This window comes from Scyliorhinus canicula, chromosome 18 (assembly GCF_902713615.1).
Source record: "Scyliorhinus canicula chromosome 18, sScyCan1.1, whole genome shotgun sequence".
Lineage (NCBI taxonomy): Eukaryota > Metazoa > Chordata > Chondrichthyes > Carcharhiniformes > Scyliorhinidae > Scyliorhinus > Scyliorhinus canicula.
Genome location: NC_052163.1, coordinates 51675087 through 51695308, shown reverse-complemented (window position 1 = coordinate 51695308; position 20222 = coordinate 51675087). Strand labels below are relative to the sequence as shown.

General features: G+C 45.7%; 1 protein-coding gene across 1 annotated transcript in view; it reads left to right on the top strand.

Moving 5' to 3' along the window:
* The window catches only part of LOC119953293 (dynein heavy chain 9, axonemal-like), a 686444-nt gene that overhangs the window by 206203 nt on the left and 460019 nt on the right, over positions 1 to 20222 (top strand). The window contains exon 29 of the mRNA XM_038777408.1: positions 18677 to 18834. Within this exon, the coding sequence (XP_038633336.1) occupies positions 18677 to 18834 (158 nt within the window). The remainder of the gene's footprint in view (positions 1 to 18676; positions 18835 to 20222) is intronic.

Genomic DNA, 20222 nt, shown 5'->3' with positions numbered 1-20222 from the left:
AAGAGAATCGTGAACAGGAATGCCCAAGTGCCTTTGTGCTTCTGATTTCCTAAGCATCTTCCCATTTAGAAAATAGTCTATGCCTCCCTTTCTCCTTCCAAAGTGCATAACCTCACACTTTTCCACATTGTATTCCATCTGCCACTTCTTTGTTCACTCTCCTAGCCTGTCCTAGGCCTTCTGAAGCCTGCCTGCTACCTTAGTACTACCTGCCCCTCTACAGATCTTTGTTTCATCTGCAAACAGCAACCGTGCCTTCAGTTCCTTCCTCAAGATCATTAATATATATTGTGAAAAGTTGTGGTCCCAACACCGACCCCTGAGGTACATCATTAGTCACCGGTTACCATCCTGAAAAAGACCCCTTTATCCCCACTCTCTGCCAGTCAGCCAATCCTCATTCCATGCCAGGATCTTACCCTGAACACCATGCGCTCTTAACTTATTTAACAATCTCCTATGTGGCACCTTGTCAAAGGCCTTCTGGAAATCTAAATAAGTCACGTCCACTGGTTCTCCTTTGTCTCACTTCCTTGTTACTTCCTCAAAGAACTGTAACAGATTTGTCAGACATGACCTCCCCTTGATGAAGCCGTGCGGTCCTATTTTACCATGCACTTCCAAGTACTCCAACATCTCATCTTTAATAAGGGACTCTAAAATCTTACTAATGACCGAAGTCAGGCTAACCAACCTATAAATTCCCACCTTCTGCCTCCTTCCCTTCATAAACAGTGGTGTTACATTAGCCACTTTCCAGTCCTCTGGGACCCTTCCTGCCTCCAGTGCTTCCTGAAAGATCAGCAATGCCTCCACAATCTCCTCAGCTATCTCTTTTAGAACCATTGGGTGTAGTCCATCCGGTCCAGGTGATTTATCCACCTTCAGACCTTTCAGTTCTGATATTAGTTTTTATATTTAGTCTTCAGCATACATGTAAGTAAGCAATTGCAGCTCCTTGTTCACTTTAAGTGTCAGTTGAATACCTTCTGTGGAGCACTTTGATGCTGATGATATTGTTTCAGCTTCAGCTCCATGGCATTTGATCATCAGTAAAGTCACTTGACTGCATTTAACTGCTTTGAAAGCAAATAAATGTTCGCAATTGATGTGGTTTGACCATTCCTCTAACTCCCCGACCAGAAAGTATGTGTGATTGCACTTTGTGTCAATGATTTCATTTGATCGCTATTTGGTGTCAAAGGATGACTGAAAGATTATTTGGGTGCCGATGAACACTGCTGATTGCAGAATGATGTCAATACTTTCTGATGGGGAGTTAGAGAAATGGTTCTGAAAGGTGGGATGTTGAGGAAAATATAAGAAGCACAAGCAAATCGGGGAGGAACAGATCATGCGAGACCCTCAGCGAAAGGAAGTGAAGTAGGCGTAAAACTCAAACAGCAAGAATGAATTGGCACAAAACTAATATCTGGGCTGATGGAAAGTTGAGAGAAGTTCAGCAAAATAAGTCTGCATTATTTTAAGTACTCCAAGAACTTTGATTAAGAAGTAGAGTTTTGTTTATTGAAGTGCCAAAGAAGGAAGATGCCAAGACAGTGCTAAGATTTGAAATGCATGTTGTAAATCATGGCCGTATCTGTAAGATCACTGCTGATTGCGCAGTGTGGCCCCACCGATTTATAGAGTCAAAGCTATTACAGAAAGCAGAATGACTGAGCTGTCAATTTATTGTCAGCACTACCTTTGCAATGATGTTAAGGAATGATTTCCAGGGCCCAAGATTTGACATTGAATTGAATGGTGGATAATGAATCAAAGTGGTATCTCGCAGCACTGCTGACTGAGCATTCAGAGTTTCTGATTTACATTGGCAGCAGATTTATTAGAGTCACTGTTATGAATTACTGCACAATATTGAATCAAGAATGAAGCTGCTTGATGCTGTCGAAAATGAGGCCCTCCCTTGATCAATAATGAACTTGCCACTTTGAAGAAAATAAGGTGATATGGAGGTGCGTGGGTGTGTTGCATGAGCTGTTTGCTTGTACAAAGCTGACTGAAAGCAATGATGTCAGCACACAGCATCGTCATGCTGCAATTCAGCCCAGCAACCAGCAGGATACACAAGCTCAGTGCAAGGATAACTGTAACTAGCACTAACAATTGAAACTGGACTGACAATCAAAGGCCGGCTGCAGTCCCTATGGGGTTCCCTGCAACATGAACTCGCTCCACCATTCAACATTGCAGGATTGGAGCTGAATTGTTGGAGCAGGCTGTTTCTGTGCGATCAGGGGCTGAGCAGAACAAACCTGCAAGGTAGGAGCAGGAGTAGGCCACTCGGCCCCTCAAGCCTGCTTCGCCATTCAATAATCTGTAATCACCGTTCAATAATCTGTCATTCATTTTCTCTTTGGATCGGAGGAGGATGAGAGGCAACATAATAGAGGTTTATAAGATGATGAGGGGGATAGATAGAGTGGACGTTCAGAGACTATTTCCTTGGGTGGATGTAGCTGTTACAAGGGGGCATAACTATAAGGTTCAGGGTGGGAGATATAGGAGGGATGTCCGAGGTAGGTTCTTTACTCAGAGAGTGGTTAGGATGTGGAATGGACTGCCTGCTGTGATAGTGGTGTCGGACACTTGAGGAAATTTCAAGCGGTTATTGGATAGGCACATGGAGCACACCACAGTAGGACCTGCTCCTGCTTTGCAGGTTTGTTCTGCTCAGCCCCTGATCGCAGCTCCAATCCTGCAATGTTGAATGGTGGAGTGAGTTCATGTTGCAGGGAACACCATAGGGACGGCAGTCCGGTTTCAATTGTTAGTGCTAGTTATCGCCATTCAATAATCTGTAATTCAATAATCACGACTGATCTGTTTGTAACCTCAGCGCCCACGTTTCTGCCACCCTCACCTCAATAACCTTTCACCCCTTGTTATTCCAGAATCTATCTAGCTCTGCCTTAAAAATATTCAAAGACTGCTTCACTGCCTTTTGAGGAATAGAGTTCCAGAGACTCACAGCACTCTAAGAGAAAGGATTCTTCCTCATCTCTGTCTTAAATTAGCGCACCTTATTTATAAACAGTGACCCCCCCCCCCCCCCAGTTCTAGATTCTCCAGCAAGAGGAAACATCCACTGCACATCCACCCTGTCAATTGTTATTTTTATAAATGACCTGGAGGAGGGCATAGAAAAATGGGTGAGTAAATTTGAGGATGACACTAAAGCCGGTGGAGTTGTCGACAGTGCGGAAGGATGTTGCAGGTTACAGAGGGACATAGATAAGCTGCAGAGCTGGGCTGGGAAGTGATAAATGCAGTTTAATGCAGAAAAGTGTGAGGTGATTCATTTTGGAAGGAGTAACAAGAATACAGAATAATTTAGAATTTACTCTTCTAAACTCCAGTGGATACAAACCTAACCTCTCCAACCTTTCCTCATAAGACAACCGCCATTACTGGTATTAGTCCAGTAAACCTTCTCTGAACTGCATTGAATGTATTTACATATTTCCTTAAATATGGAGACCAATACTGTACACTGCACACAGTACTCCAGATGTGGGTCTTACCAATGCCCTGTACAACTGAAGTATATCCTTCCTATTTTTGTAATCAATTCCCTTCACAATAAATGAGAACATTCTATTAGCCTTCCTAATTAATTGTCGTACCTGTATAATAGTCTTTTGTGTTTCATGCACGAGGACACCCAGATCCCTCTGCACCTCAGCTTTGCAATCTTTCACCATTCAAATAATGAGCTTCTTTTTTATTCTTCCTGCCAAAATGGACAATTTCACATTTGCCCACTTTATAGAACATAGAACATAGAACATAGAACAGTACAGCACAGAACAGGCCCTTCGGCCCTCAATGTTGTACCGAGCTTTGACCGAAACCAAGATCAAGCTATCCTACTCCCTGTCATTGTGGTGTGCTCCATGTGCCTATCCAATAACCGCTTGAAAGTTCCTCAAGTGTCCGACACCACTATCACAGCAGGCAGTCCATTCCACACCCTAACCACTCTCTGAGTAAAGAACCTACCTCGGACATCCCTCCTATATCTCCCACCCTGAACCTTATAGTTATGCCCCCTTGTAACAGCTACATCCACCCAAGGAAATAGTCTCTGAACGTCCACTCTATCTATCCCCCTCATCATCTTATAAACCTCTATTATGTCGCTTTTCATCCTCCTCCGCTCCAAAGAGAAAAGCCCTAGCTCCCTCAATCTTTCCTCATAAGACCTACCCTCCAAACCAGGCAGCATCCTGGTAAATCTTGTTTGCACCCTTTACAATGCTTCCACATCCTTCCTATAGGGAGGTGACCAGAACTGCACACAATATTCCAAGTGTGGTCTCACCGGGGTCATGTACAGTTGCAGCATAACCCCGCGGATCTTAAACTCAAGCCCCCTGTTAATTAACGCTAACACACTATAGGCCTTCTTCATGGCTCTATCCACTTGAGTGGCAACATTCAGAGATCTGTGGACATGAACCCCAAGATCTCTCTGTTCCTCTACATTCCTCAGAACCCTGCCGTTGACCCTGTAATCCGCATTCAATTTTTTTCTACCAAAATGAATCAGCTCACACTTATCAGGGTTAAACTCCATCTGCCATTTTTCAGCCCAGCTCTGCGTCCTATCAATGTCTCTTTGCAGCCTCCAGCAGCCCTCCACCTCATCCACTACTCCACCAATCTTGGTGTCATCAGCAAATTTACTGACCCACCCTTCAGCCCCCTCCTCCAAGCCATTGATAAAAATCACAAATAGCAGAATGTATACAGAATTTATACTCCTTTTGCCAGATTTTTGCCCACTCATTTAGCCTACCCTTTGTAGCCTCCTTTAATCCTCCTCAGAATTTACTTTCCTACCTATCTTTGTGTTGTCAGAAAATGTGGCAACCATACCTTCAGTCCCTCCATCCAAGTCATTTATATAATTTGTAAAGTGTTGAGGGCCCCAACACTGATCCTCGGCACATCCTGCCAACCAGAAAAAAGGATAGATATTGTGAAACCCTGCTGACTGAGAAGAGAAAATATCCTGTTCCTAGAGTGGAGGAAGGAAAGCTCCATACAGGCAGCAAGATGCACTCTGTTGAGTAAGGGGGTTGGGGTAGATGGGAAAGAGAGCATTTTGTTGGCTAGGTGTATCTCTGGATCAGCTGACCACAAGAAAAGTGATTACTGATAGAAATTAGTGTCGCCACATGATAAAGAAGATCATCTTTTTATATTTGTATTTGTACTGTTCATTGTTATAAAATGATAAATGCCTTAATAAAATGTTTATTTTTAAAAAAAGATCACCTTAAGACTCAGCATAAATAATATTGGATAGCCAGGATGAATTTATGGGGTGGAATTTTCCGTTCCTCAAACTATGTGTTGAATCAGGGCAGGATTTGTGGACAGCAAAACTGATGCCGGATCTGGACCGATTCAATGACCGTTGATGATCAGCGCCACGTGGCAACAGTCGATTCCAATGAGTGTGGCATTCACTGGGTCTGTGATTGACACTCAGGAGACTGATAAGCTGCAGCCGCATATATACATTACACTCCCCATACACACTCATCCCAGTCACCAAGATGGCACTGGTTGTGCTGGAGCATACCCATCCCGCTGATGGGTCGGCTGTAGCCAGTGGAAACCTAGCGGTGCCCTGGGGCGGGGGGGGGGGGGGGGGGGGGGGGGGGGGGGGGGTGGGGGGGGGGGGGGGGGGTGGGGGGGGGGGGGGGTGGGGTCCCAATTGACCTGGAGCCCTAAGTTCACAGTGTGCAGTCAGCGTCCTGCGCAGGTGCGTGGCTGCCTTGCAGGCCGCAGCAATGGTGCTCCATGTCCACCCCGACCCCACAACCCACACCCTGGCCGTCCCTCACTACGCCCGCCAGACCTGGCAGAAACCCCTGGCCAGCGGCACGACTGTCAGCAAACTATGGCGATGTTGGACATTTTCTGTAACCCCTCTCTCTCCTTCAGCAGCCATGGCACCTGTTTCATGATTTTTAAAAGCCAAAGTGAACCTCGCTGTCAGGAATTCGCCCCAGTGGAGGCGGAGCATCGCGTAGCCTCCGGAGAATAATGGGTCAGGCCGGTTAATGATATGCCAAAGGCGTTTACTGTGTTCTGGAACGCTTTGACGCCGCTGTCGAGGTACTGGGGAATTGCGATCTGGCCTGAAACCGGCACTCGCCATAACCGATTCTCCGTCTAATCGCGTATCCCGATTCCGGCATCAGCCGACGGAGAATCCTGCCACTGGGTTTTCAATATATGTGTAATTGTTCCTGTGATAGACCGGTAGACATTGATTTTCTGTATTTTCAATTAGCCACTGGAGTTTTGTGGCACAAAAGGGTTAGTTTAAATGTCTTGAAGACTTTGGATTACAGTTGTCGATGGTGTTTGATTTTGGCTAGTGCAATGCTTAAGCCTTCAGTTCTTACCTCGTATCCTTTTGTCAGTCCGGAAACAAAAGTCTTCCCACTACACTGAGAAGTCTAGCAACTCACATAGAACGGACTGATGAGACTGCAGCCTGACCTAGTTACAAATGCAGCTCGTGGTGCATTTGACATGATAGACCCTCCTACCACATCTGTAACTCTGGATGATCCTGTTTGGAGGAGGCAAAACTTGGATGGCTTACTGAATCAATACCTAATGATTTTAAACTCTGAATTATTCTTTAATGACTTAATTTAGGATTACTGTAGAATAACCTGCTTCTTCATCAAAATTCTTGGAGTACCGAAAACAATTAGCAGTTATTTTGCTGACCTTCTCTCAACTTTCCACCAGTTAGTTTAAGGCAGTGTTTTTCAAACTTTTCTTTCCCGGGACCCACATTTGCCAACTGGCTGATCTTTGGTATCCACTTCGGCCGGCCTTCGGGACTCACGCTAGGTTTGCTTTCCCAGTCTATCCTGAGTCAAGGCAGTGTTTAGAACACTAAAGTTTTCTTGCCCTAAGCAAGGGAGGAAAGGAAAATCATCCAGTTTCCTGTTGATAGTCACTATGCAGTAGCCCCTGGTGCAATGATTTCATGTTAGCATTGAGTGAGGACTGGATCAGATATGCACAGCTGTGATGTCCTCTTATCAATGAAACTTCACTGTCCAGGACCACACATACTGGAGGTATTATATGAATCATTAATTCTTGGGGGGAAGGATGTTTTATATACATTCAATGAATGGCCTATTTTCACTGGGTTCTCTCTGTCATGGGCGCTGAGTATTTACATCGTCTCTTGTAAAATCCAGGAATAAAAGTAAGAGACAAAGACTCCCAAGAAGAAGAGGAGCAGTACAGCTTCCTGCTAGGTATTTTCTACATTGAGGATTTGGCCGCCTCGCCTGGTGCCTCTGACTCCACAGCAACAACCTCGGCCGGTTCCATCAACCCCCACGCCTGCCAGAACCCCATTTAGAAAATGAAAGATCTTTCTACCTGGCTTTCAATTCAAGATTCCTTTATGCTTACAGCAAAAATGCTAACACCTAGGGATTGTTGCTATGCCAACTGAGAGGGGGGTACTGTTGGGAAGAGAACAGATTTTGAACGTAGCACTCGTGGCAGCTACAGATGGAGCTGGGTGGTCGCTGAGAGATCCTTCAAGAGTTTGTCAGGTAGCTTGATGTAAGGGCATGTGTGCTAGCAGCCACGGCATACTTGTGTTACCTCTGAGCTTTGTTTTGGGTCAATGTTATGTTAAATTCATGTCCTTACAGGCTTCTCCCTATAAAATACAGAATTGTTACCGGCCCTGGGATCTGAGACCCTTCTGATACCCGCCTGGGTCATGACCCACACCCTGGTTTAAAGTATGCAAATTAAAAAAAATTAATGCCTCATTAAAAAAAATGCAAGTTATTTCATTGCATTGTGCTGAAGCTAAATGAGTTATAGGTTTAGATAATTAACATGTATCATTACATTGTAGGGTATCTTGTGACTTGTGGTCAGTCCCATTGTTGAACATTGAAGCAATACGAGAGAACTTTGAAGTTCACGCAATGAGCAATTCTGTCCAATGGCTGATGTGGGTGTTTAATGTCAACTCTGAGCCTATTGGTATCATTTAGTATTGATGTGTCAATTAATTTAGTTAAACCCCTTGCACAGTTCTCCCATTTACAGTTTCAAATGGGATTGGTTTATCTTGAAAACCCACTGTTGTTCAGAATGGCTGAGAGGCCCCTCATTGTTCACCTTTTGGAAAATTACTGCTCCAAGTGGGCCAATTCTGAGTGTGCTAATAGCTACATAGAACATAGAACATAGAACATAGAACAGTACAGCACAGAACAGGCCCTTCGGCCCTCGATGTTGTGCCGAACAATGATCACCCCACTTAAACCCACGTAACCCGTATACCCGTAACCCAACAATCCCCCCATTAACCTTACACTACGGGCAATTTAGCATGGCCAATCCACCTAACCCGCACATCTTTGGACTGTGGGAGGAAACCGGAGCACCCGGAGGAAACCCACGCACACACGGGGAGGACGTGCAGACTCCACACAGACAGTGACCTAGCTGGGAATCGAACCTGGGACCCTGGAGCTGTGAAGCATTGATGCTAACCACCATGCTACCGTGAGGCATGAAGAATAATAATTCTTATTATTACACTAATAAGTAATTTAAGATAATCAGTTGAACTCATAATGTGGCTCAGGTACACTTGCTGAAAGCAATACACATTCACACACGGACCCATTCCCTGCAAACAAAAGGAATTATGTTCAAACTTTGCACCTTTCTTTGAATTGCCCAGGATTTTGGGAAGTCTATAATTCCTCATTGCTTCCTCCGTGGCAACCCTTTGGCTAATAGAGTCGGCTTACCAACCAACCAGCAGCCTTTCCTCCTGTGAAATTATAGTGATTGTTTTAAAATTTGACATTCTTGCATTTGCCCTGATGAGTACAAGGTGAAAAGCTTCAACAACATGTGTCTTTTTTCAGCAGGATTCCTGTCGTTTCATTTAATGTAATATCCTGGGTTAACTTTTTCTATTTCCTCATTCAAAAACAAAAGCATCTTTTAGACACTTTGTTTCTCGCCCCAGGTTTCTTTACTCTTTCCACATTCCCTAGATCTGTGACAATTGGGAATCAGCTTTGTGGCTCACTGTCATAGTCCACATGAAGCCCAGGGGAAAACCATTATCGATCCCCCCCCCCCCCCCCCCCCCCCCCCCCGAGCTTCCCAGGTAGGAGGTGGAGACCCACCCAACTGGGGCTCACTAAACCAAGCACAAAAGCCGGCCCGAGCAGGGACCGGCATGTTGGTTATCCCAATGTGGACTGTGATAGTAGATGGTTCCTGCCGTGGGCAGCTTAATAGTAAAAGTAAAATAAACCTTTTCCTTCCTAACGCTGGCTTCCTTGGTCATCAAACACATCCATGCGATGCCTCCAGCATATGAACAAATCTCTTGAGGCTTTTTATTTTTATTCTGTGGGGGTGGGTGTTGCTGGCTTGGCCAGCACTTATTGCCCATCCGAGAGAGTATTCAAGGTGTGGTCTGGCTGGAGCTCAGTACAGTTGTATCACTGCCTCCTCTGACTTCTTTTAGTCTGACTGACTTTCTCATTCAAAATACTTTTATCTTGGCGGATTGCTGATCTGATTTGGTTACTGTGTTGTGCAGCGAATGAACTGGAGCCCGTCAGTCTCATTCAGCCTCGGACCAGGTATATTGGCATCATTCGAAGACCCCGGTTTATCATCAGCTTCTGCTGGTGTTTGGTCCACTCACACAACTTGTTATTCAGTATTTTAGGTGGGCTGCCTCCTTTCATTTGATTGTCCCTTCCTGTTTAAATTTGTTCAATTTGCATACTGAACCTGGGAGAGTAATATAAATTAGAAACAGTGGTGGATACAAGCCTTGACCCTTGAAACTCTCCACTCCATTCTGACTTAGCTCTCCCTGTGATAATGCCCCCAGTGAACAATAAATGTTTCAAGTCTTAAGTCAATTTATTATCTACCTCTAGCTTTCACTTTAACGGCCACAGTATTGAGTATATCTGGTAGCCTTTTGACCCACCATGTCATGGGGTACTTGGGTCTGCTCGGGTACTTTTTTTATTCATGCATGCTATGCCAGCATTTATTGCCCATCCCTAATTGCCCTTGTGGGAGCAGTTAAGAGTCAACCACATTGCTGGGGGTCTGGAGTCACATAGACGCCAGTCCAGGTAAGGATGGCAGATTTCCTTCCCGAAAGGACATTAGTGAACCAGATGGGTTTTTATGACAATCGACAATGGTTTCATGGTCATCATTAGACTTTTATTGAACTCAAATTTCACCATCTGCAGTGGCGGGATTTGAACTGGAGTCCCCAGAGTTTTACTCTGGGTCTTTGGTTGACTAGCCCAGTGACAATACCACTACTCCAACCCCTCCCCCCTACATATTGAATATTAAAAGGATACAAAACAGAAGGAAGACTTTCAGCCCAATGAGCCGATGCTGGCTCTTTGAGAGAATTATCCAGTTCATTATTTATTTTCCCTTTCCCCATCATGTCACATTTGTTTTGCCTTTTAATATTTATCCAATTCCATTTTGAAAGTTACTATTGAATCCATTATCACCAGATCAGGTGGATTGGCCAGGCTAAATTGTCCCTTAGTGTCCAAAGGGGATTGGGTGGGGGGTATAGGGGTGGGGAGTGCCACCTGGGCAGGGTGCTCTTTCGAAGGGTTGGTGCAGACTCAATGGTCCGAATGGCCTCCTTCTGCACTGCAGTGATTCTATGAAAAGATCAGACCTACTGATTGCATGCTCGTTAACACCAGGGTGGTTAGTCAGACATAACTTCCCCTTTCTGAATCTGTGCTGACTACTGTTACTGGAGTGTTGCTGTCTGTGAGAAAGCTGACGTTTGCTCCTTATCAACTAACAAGCAATCAGAGCAGGAGGCTCCACAAATATTCCCATCTCTAATAATGTAGGTGCTCAACACATCAGTGCAAAAAGATAAAGCTGAAGCATTTGCAAGCACCTTCAGCCAGAAGTGCTGAGTGGATGATCCATCTCGTACTCATGGGGCCCCCAGTGTCACTGATGCCAGTATTCAGGCAATTTGATTCACTCCAGATTATAGCAAGAAATGGCTGAAGGCACTGGATGCTGCAAAAGCTATCAGCCTGACAGCATTCCAGCAATAGCACTGAAGACTTGTGCTTCAGAACTAATTGCGCCTCTTGCCAAGCTGTTTCACTCCAGCTACAAAATTGGCATCTCCCTGGTAATTTGTAAAGTGTTCTAGCTATGTCCTGTCCAAAAAAAGCAGGATAAAGCCAATCTGGCCAATTACCTCCCCATCAGCCTACTCTCGATCATCAACAAAGTGATGGAGGTATTGTCAACCATACTATAAATTGGCACTTACTCAACAATAACTTGCTCGCTGACGGTCAGTTGGGTTCTGCCAGGGCCACTCGGCTCCTGACCTCATTACAGCCTTGGTTCAAACATGTACAAAACTCCTGAGGTGAGGTGAGAGTGACTGCCCTTGATATCAAAGCAGTATTTGACCTGAGTGTGGTATCAAGGAGCCCTAGCAAAACTGGAGTCAGTCGGAATCAGGGGGATAATTCTCTATTGGTTGGAGTCATGCCGAGTGCAAAGGAGAATGGTTGTGGTTGTTGGAGGTTCGTCATCTCAATCCCGGGATATCTCTGTAGGAGTTCCTCAGGGCAACACCCTTGGCCCAACCATCTTCAGCTGCTTCATCAACGACCTTCCCTCCATAATTAGATCATAAATGTGGATGTTCGCTGGTGATTGTACAATGTTTAGTGATACTTGCGACTCGTCAGATACTGGAGCAGCCTGTGCCCACAAACAGCAACATTTGGACAACATGCAGACGGGGGCTGGTAAATAGCAAGTAACGTATGTGCCAAAGAAATGCCATGCCCAACAGGTCACAATCTAACCATCTCCCATTCTCATTCAATGGCACTGCCACTGCTGAATCCCCCACTACTAACATCCTGGGGGTTAACATTGACCAAATATTCAACTGGACTAGCCATATAAATACTGTAGTTCCAGAAAGAGATGAAAGGCTGGGAATTCTGAGATGAGAAACTCAACTCCTGACTTCCCAAAACCTGTCCACGATCGACAAGGCACAATTCAGGATTGTGATGGAACACACTATACTTGCCTGGATGAGTGCAGCTCCAAAGACATTCAAGAAGCTCAACACCATTCAGGACAAAGCAGCCTGTTTGATTAGCACCTGTTACTGGAGTGGCAGCAGTGTGTGCTATCTACATATGTTATTAAAACAGCACAGTGGTTAGCACTGTTGCTACACAGCGCCAGGGTCCCAGGTTCAATTCCTGGCTTGGGTCACTGTCTGTGTGGAGTCTGCATGTTCTCCCAGTATCTGTGTGGGTTTCCTCTGGGTGCCCTGGTTTCCTCCCGAAAGACGTGCTGTTAGGTAATTTGGACATTCTGAATTCTCCCTCCGTGTACCCGAACAGGTGGCGGAATGTGGCGACTAGGGTCTTTTCACAGTAACTTCATTGCAGTGTTAATATAAGCCTACTTGTGACAATAAAGGTTGTTAATAAAACAAAGGGGGCAGCACGGTGGCACAGTGGTTAGCATTGCTGCCTACGGCGCTGAGGATCCGGGTTCGAATCCCGGCCCTGGGTCACTGCCCGTGTGGAGTTTACACATTCTCCCCATGTCTGCGTAGGTTTCGCCCCCACAACCCAAAGATGTGCAGGTTAGGTGGATTGGCCACGCTAAATTGCCCCTTAATTGGTAAAAATAATTGGGTACTCTAAATTTATTTAAAAAAAGAAGAAAAAAAAACAAAGATAGTTTTAAGGGATTTATATTGGTATTATAAACATAAGAAATATGGGGTGGGATTCTCCAATAATGGGGCTATGTCCCCACACCCTCGAAAAAGCGCACGTGAATCACTCTAGACTTACCTCGATAAAGTCCAGGGTGATTCTCCAATTTGCAGGGGGTTAGCAGGGCCCTGGAGTAGGCCTCGCATCTCTGGCTGCCGATCCGGGGCCCTGCACTTCCGGCCGTGCGTCCGTGCATGCGCACAACGGTGGCCGCCCCGTGCGAATGGCCGCCCCACACCGGCACCAAAACATAGCCCCCCCCCCCCCCATGGTGGCCCCCGATCGGTAGCCTGGCTGTACTGGAGGACCCCCTGTGAATGATCCCCCCGCCCTCCACCAGGGCGGCTGCGGACTTAGCCGAGTTCCTAACGGGTGGAACCATGAGAGAACTATGCCGCCGGGAACTCAGCCAGCTCCACTCGGTGAATTGCTGCGGGGGCCTCATTCAATGGCCCTGACCGGCGCTGCGTCGACCGCGTGCACGCAATTGGCAGCGATTCTCCGGGGACCAGAGAATCAAGGGAGCAGCGTCAGACCCGATCTCAGGTTTGAAGCTCATTCTCAGCCCCTGGTGTAGTTTTAAATTGGTTTAATTTAATGTTTCTGTGCCTGGAAGGGCAAAACCTGCAGTTAGATTCATGCTGGACAAAGGTATATGTATGTGTGCGGGTTGGTTAAATTTGAACTGGGATTCTATTGTGCTTAAAGAGGACTATGGCGGGAAGAATAAGTAAAAGGCATAAGGATGTGGGTATTGCTTAGCAACTGAGGCCTTGTAAGGTAGGGAAACTTTTTAATTTTTGCTTAGCTAGTTTGATTGCAGTTGGAGATAAGTAGTGAGAGAGAAGGCAACTCTAACAGCTCTGCTGCAAGCAGTTGGTTTAGAAGACTGAGAGGAAAGATCTTTCTCAGCTTTGCTCAAAATAAAAAGCCATATGAAGGATTTAAGAAAACAAGTGCTGAGGTCTGAAGAACAGCTCGTTAAGGAAACTAGAGAAATGAAGATAAGCTTCCAAGAAGTCTGAGGTCAAGTGCAATAGAACCGAGAACTGTCCAGTAAAGACAGGCAGAGCTGAGAGAAGACTGAGATTCCAGAAAGATATCTGAAGTGATTTTCAGGCTTGTGAGATTTTACTACAGCCTGTGGAATGTGAGTTGAAATAACTATGGAAATCGGTGGCTGGATCTTGGAATTTGTGTGAAAGCAGTTAAGACAAAGGAAACCTGAAAGGAGAAGTGGAAAACCTGGCACTGGGTTCCTTGTTAAAAGTGGAGTGGAAGCTTTGTTTCACAGTATAGTTGGAAAACCTGGAATGGATTTGGAATGCAAACTGCTGATGGAAAACATTGATCTGAAAGAATATTTTAAAGCCTGTTTTTTTTGGAGTGGAGTTTGGAAACTCATGTGATAATCATCTAGGGGGATTCTGAGGAGAAATCCACAGTCATTCCCTTGAGGTTCAGAATGGAGAATGTAGTTGACCACGCCCACTTTGTGCATCTCAAGGAACATTGTGTTGCTGAGACTGTTGTAGCTCAAGATATTCTTCGTAATCCATGTTAATCTTAAAATCTGTGTGTATTTATTAAACTAAGTGGGGAGTAAAGAAGTGTTGTGTCATAATCCAATTTTTCCATGTTTAATACATATTTTTTTCTTCTTGTTGAAACTAATTTGCGGTGCTGTGATTCTGTTCCACCATGCTTTATTAAAAAAAAGTTACTGTCTTTTGAGCTAGGGTTCCATTCTGGAATCATTCTGTCCAGTTGTAGCAGGAACTGAGATGGGAATACAAGATGCATTGCAACAAATAATCAAGGCCCCTTTGGCAGCAACTTCCAAACCTTTGACCTCCACCATCTAGAAGGACAAGGGCAGCAGATGCATGGGAACGCCACCAGCTGCAAGTTCCCCTCCAAGCCACACACCATCCGGTCATGGAACTAGATCATTCCTTCACTGTTGCTGGATCAATATCCTGCAGCTCCCTTCCTAAAAGCACTGCAGGCTTACTGACACTCGATGGACACAGAGGTTCAAGAAGGTGGCGCGTACCACCACTTCATCTTCACTTCATCAGTAACACAATGTTCCTTGAGATGCACAAAGTGGGCGTGGTCAAATACATTCTCCATTCTGAACCTCAAGCGAATGACTGTGGATTTCTCCTCCGAATCCCCCGAGATGATTGTCACATGAGAGTTTCCAAACTCCACTCCAAAAAAAACAGGCTTTAAAATATTCTTTAGGGGTGGGCAACAAATGCTGGCCTCGCCAGCGAGGCTCATACCCTACGAAAGAATTTAAAAAATCTCTGCACTTGTTTTTATTGAAATGGAAGTATCATCATTCTTGATGTAATACAGGACAATATGAAAGATTAATAAAAATGTGTACTGTTTCTCAAACGATACAATTAAAAAAAAAATCCCAGACTGCAGAACTATTGGATGTTCATCTTGCAGATTATAACAGCTCTGCTATCAAACTGTGTTTTTCTGCTTCCAGATCCTAACGAGGCTTGATTTTAATCTGCCACCAGGGGGACCCATCCACCAATGGATATGGTTGACAGAAACACAGTTTACGCTGCTTTTTCTGTTTGTACCCTCTTGACACTGACAATTATAGGTTGGAGCCTGCCCAATGCCTGTTTAAATTCACATTGTCTGAGGGCATGTCTTATACAGCCAGCTGCATGGTGTGCTCATCAACTTGACTTGGACATTTATCACTATTCTTTCACCATCACTGAACTCAATTTCCTGGAATTCCCAATGGAACTTAGTTGTTGAAGTCCCATCGTCACATTGACTGCACCATGACAAGGTCAAGACCAATCACCACCTTCTCATGGCAGTTAGATTTTGGCAATGGATGCAGTCTTTCCAGAGATGCCCAAATTGCAAGAACAAATATTATTTTTAAAATTCTCATTCATCAACCAAATCTTCTTGTTCTTTGCTATCTCACTTGGTGACGTTCTTGCCTTTGGAATAAAGGTGGAGGTCACAGGTTTGGAAGTTGCTGCCAAAGGGGCCTTGATTATTTGTTGCAATGCATCTTGTATTCCCATTTCAGTTGCTGTTACAACTGGACAGAATGATTCCAGAATGGAACCCTGGCTCAAAAGACATTAGGCGGGATTCTTCGGAAACCGGTGGGGTGGGCAACTCCGGTGCGAAGGAGTGTCATGAACCACTCCGGCGTCGGGTCGCCCCGAAGGTGCGGAATCTTCTGCACCTTCAGGGGCTAGGATGGCACCAGAGGGGTTTGCGCCGCGTCGGCCGGCGTGGAAGGGGCTTGGCACCGCGCCAACTGGTGCCAAAGGGCCTCTGACGGCCGGCGCGAGTTGGCTTATGCGCGGGAGCGCCAGCGTGTGTTGGCGCCATCCTAGCGCAAGCGCAGGGGGTTCATCTCCGCGCCGGCCATCACGGACCGGTACACCAGCCAGCGCAGAGGAATAGAGTGCCCCCATGGCACAGGCCCAGCCACGGATAGGTGTCTCCGATCGCGGGCTAGGCCACCATGGAGGCACCCCCTGGGCCAGATCCCCCAACGACCCCCGAGGACCTCGGAGGCTGCCCGCGGAGACAGTTCCCGCCGGTAAGTACCTGTCGTAACATACGCCGGCAGGACCAGCCTAGAAAGTGCGGCCACTCAGCCCATCACAGGCTGGAGAATTGTCGAATTGTGGGGGGACTGCTGCCAGCGGCCGTCAGTCGGCGTGCTGTGATTCCCACCCCCGCCAAATCCCCGGTGCCGGAGAATTCGGCAGCCGGCGGGGGCAGGATTCACGCTGCCCTCCGGCGATTCTCCGACCCAGCGAGGGGGGGGGGGGGGGGGGGGGGGGGGGGGGGGGGGGTGTCTGAGAATCCCGCCCAGTAAGTTTTTTTTAATGCCTGTTAGAACTAAACATCTGAGCTTTATAGCATTTGCTTGATCCTGTGGCTGGGATAGATAGCTCAGATCCTAATGGGACTGTCTGAAGAGGAACAGGAACATATACGACCAAACTCAAATAATGTCAACAAAAAATGGGCCTTCAGACTGTAAAATTTACACGAGTATTGTATCCACTTTTGATCTCCACTTGGATTGCGCATCATGAGGTCAGCAGGAAGGCAGATTATTTTCTTGGGTGGGCAGATGCTTGTACCACTATGGTTGCATCGCTGGTGTTTGTCTGGCTTCTGTGGCTGAAAAGTTCCCCTCTCTGCTCTCCTGTGGCGAGATATGGAGGTTTGCTCTCCCAGACTGCAATCAGCTCCCTTCAGTGTAAGGGGCTTGGTCCAGTTTCTCAGTGAAATAAAAAAATAACCTTCTTCTGAGGCACAGGCCATCCTCATTGCTTAGGTTCCCCTGCCCCTACACTTTCTCTAGTGATGCCCTGCTGCACTCAATCTGGAGGTCAGAGACGTTCACCTTACTCTGCGTATATAGAACAGTACAGCACAGAACAGGCCCTTCGGCCCTCGATGTTGTGCCGAGCAATGATCACCCTACTCAAATCCACATATCCACCCTATACCCGTAACCCAACAACTCCCCCCCCCCACACTACGGGCAATTTAGCATGGCCAATCCACCTAACCCGCACATCTTTGGACTGTAGTTTTACTCCAGATCCCACCTGACCATCAATATAGGTAATCTCTAGCTCTCAGCATTTTGTATTGATATTTTTCACTCAGTAAGGGATAAACGGAGATTCAGCTCCTAACGGGCTCATCTTTAAAACTCTGTAAGCAGCAAATCTCAGCAAATCTGGATATTACCAATTGATTCTGCTGAAGGAAACTCTGGCAGCAGAGGCAGCTCGTTGTTGACTCCAGATGGGATCTTCCAGTGGGATCTCAGGCATTTTGTGTGTCTCCCCCATCCCACCAAAACCCACCGCGGGGCGAGGGGGGGGGGGGGGGGGGGGGGGGGCGTGACCGCAAGTTCTCGCTGTCGGGAAGGGCTGGAAAATCATGCGCTTAGTTTCTATTTGCATCACTGCCTCTAAGTGCGTGTAACCTGATTGGAAAATCTCCAAGTAGCACCCACATTATAGACAGTAAACGATAAGAACAGCTATTGGACTACAAAGTAACTTCATTGCAGTGTTAATGTAAGCCTACTTTTGACAATAAAGATTATTATTATTATTATTATTATTAATTCATGAAGTGCTTTGAGGTATTTAGAGAAACTGCGATAAGGCATAATTTAAATTCAAGAATTTACCCTTTTCATATGTCTGAATTTGATTACTGCAGATTATGGATTTTCAGGGTTGAAAGTGACAGGAAATACAAGAACCACCACTTTGGTATACTGTTGTCATAGTACATTACACCCCCAAGATGTTGGGCTGCTCATCATTGTTTTTGAATTTATTGAATTATTGAATTATTATCATCATTGAATTTATAAAAAGCTACGATGTAGAGCTGCTGCTGTTTCATGAAGATGCTTGTCGAGATCAATGGTTCAATTTGTCTGTGTTTGATTGTGCGAGTCTGTTTATTATGAATGCTCACTGTGCTTGATGTGTTAAGCCTGGGTGTGGACTCAGAAGAAAGTAAATAAAGCTGCAGAAAGATCTGTAAGTCTAAGCTACAAGCATGGAGAAGGCATTTTAAAGCACTGTAAATTAAGTTCCTGCACGCATAGAAACCAGTGTCATCTCTGCATGGATCTGAGATACAACATTTCAACAATGATCTTGTAACAACCAAAATTTAAATGATTTGACACATCAGCGCCATTCATGTTTCCATAGGTGAAATCCATTCAGGATGCAATCCGAGACAAAAAGAAGCGCTTCAACTTCATGGGTGAAGAGATCAATCTGACTCTGTCTGTTGGGATCTTTATCACAATGAATCCTGGCTATGCAGGACGTACAGAACTACCTGAGAACCTGAAAGCCCTGTTCAGGTAAGTGCACATGTTCAGCAGTTCACAGCAGAGCCTGCAGGAGTGGCAAGTCCATTACCATTGTACTGGGATAATTAAGAAAACTGGGAGTGTCCCAGGTTATCTGCCATAGTGTGGCATTGAGTATGGCACAAATCCGTATATTAGACAGCTGACAAATGGATACACGGGCTGAGGTAACAGGCATTTTTACATAATTCAAGAAGCTTACGTTAGTTAGGCCAGCGAGGGTATTGCGTGCAGTTCTGGAATCCACATTATCGGAGGGATGTGATGGCACTGGAAAAGGTGCAAAGGAGATTTGCCAGTATGTTGTCTGGGCTGGAGAGTTTTAGTTGTGAAGAGATTGCATAGACTGGGGTTGTTTTCGTCGCAGCAGAGGGGGTCATGATTGAGATGTATAAAATTATGCGAGGCATAGATAGAGTCGATATGAAGAAACTTTTGCCATTGGTGGAGGATATCAATGGACGGCGGGCATAGATTTGAGGTAAGGGGCAGAAGGATGAGGGGATGTGAGTCAAAGCTTTTTCACCCAGAGGATGGTTGGAGACTGGAACTCACTGCCTCAAAGGGTGACAGAGGCAGAGACTCAGTAACACTTGATAAGTATTTAGATGTGCACCTGCAATGCCAAGACATACAAGGCTATGGGCAAAGTGCTGTAAAATGGGATTAGAATATTTAGGTGGTTGTTTCTGACCGAAGCAGACACATTGGGCCAAAGGGCCTTTTCTGTGCTGTCGACCTCTATGACTTACAGCAAGATGCTTGTAGCATAGAAAAATGCATAAGTTCTTCTCCTGCTCCAGTTCTTTACTCAAAGGCAGGTCCGACCCAGAGCACCACAACTTGATGGCAGGCAAGGTGACAAGCCTTGAATCTATCCCTCCTGGAATGGGAATTAAACCCTGTGCTGTTGGCACCAATCTGATCCACACTGGCCGTCCAGTCAACTGTGCCCAGTAAAGAGTCTGAGTTGCTGTGACAACATGCAGTTTTACATTCATGTTGTAGTCTGAAGCTGTGGATAGTGATGATGGATCACTGGTAGATGGTAGGCTCCAATTTTCTTCCCATCTCATGGCTGATCAGGAATCTCTCCCATTTTTATTACCTGTCATTGGTGTGTGTTGGAAGGATTTGCAGATTGATACTCAACCTGTTTGCCCGCATTAACACTGCACCTTCCTTGGAATGGGATTTGAACCCACAATGTCTGGCTCAGAGGCAGGGATGCTATTCTCTGAATTACATCAGTCCTGAATAAGTAAATTGATTCCAAGCATTTTGTTGACAAAATACTCCACGACACAGAAAAACAGCTCAGTTTACCTTTCCCTCAGCTTTTCCGTGAGCAGGTGCCGGCCCTATCAAGGGAAATTCTA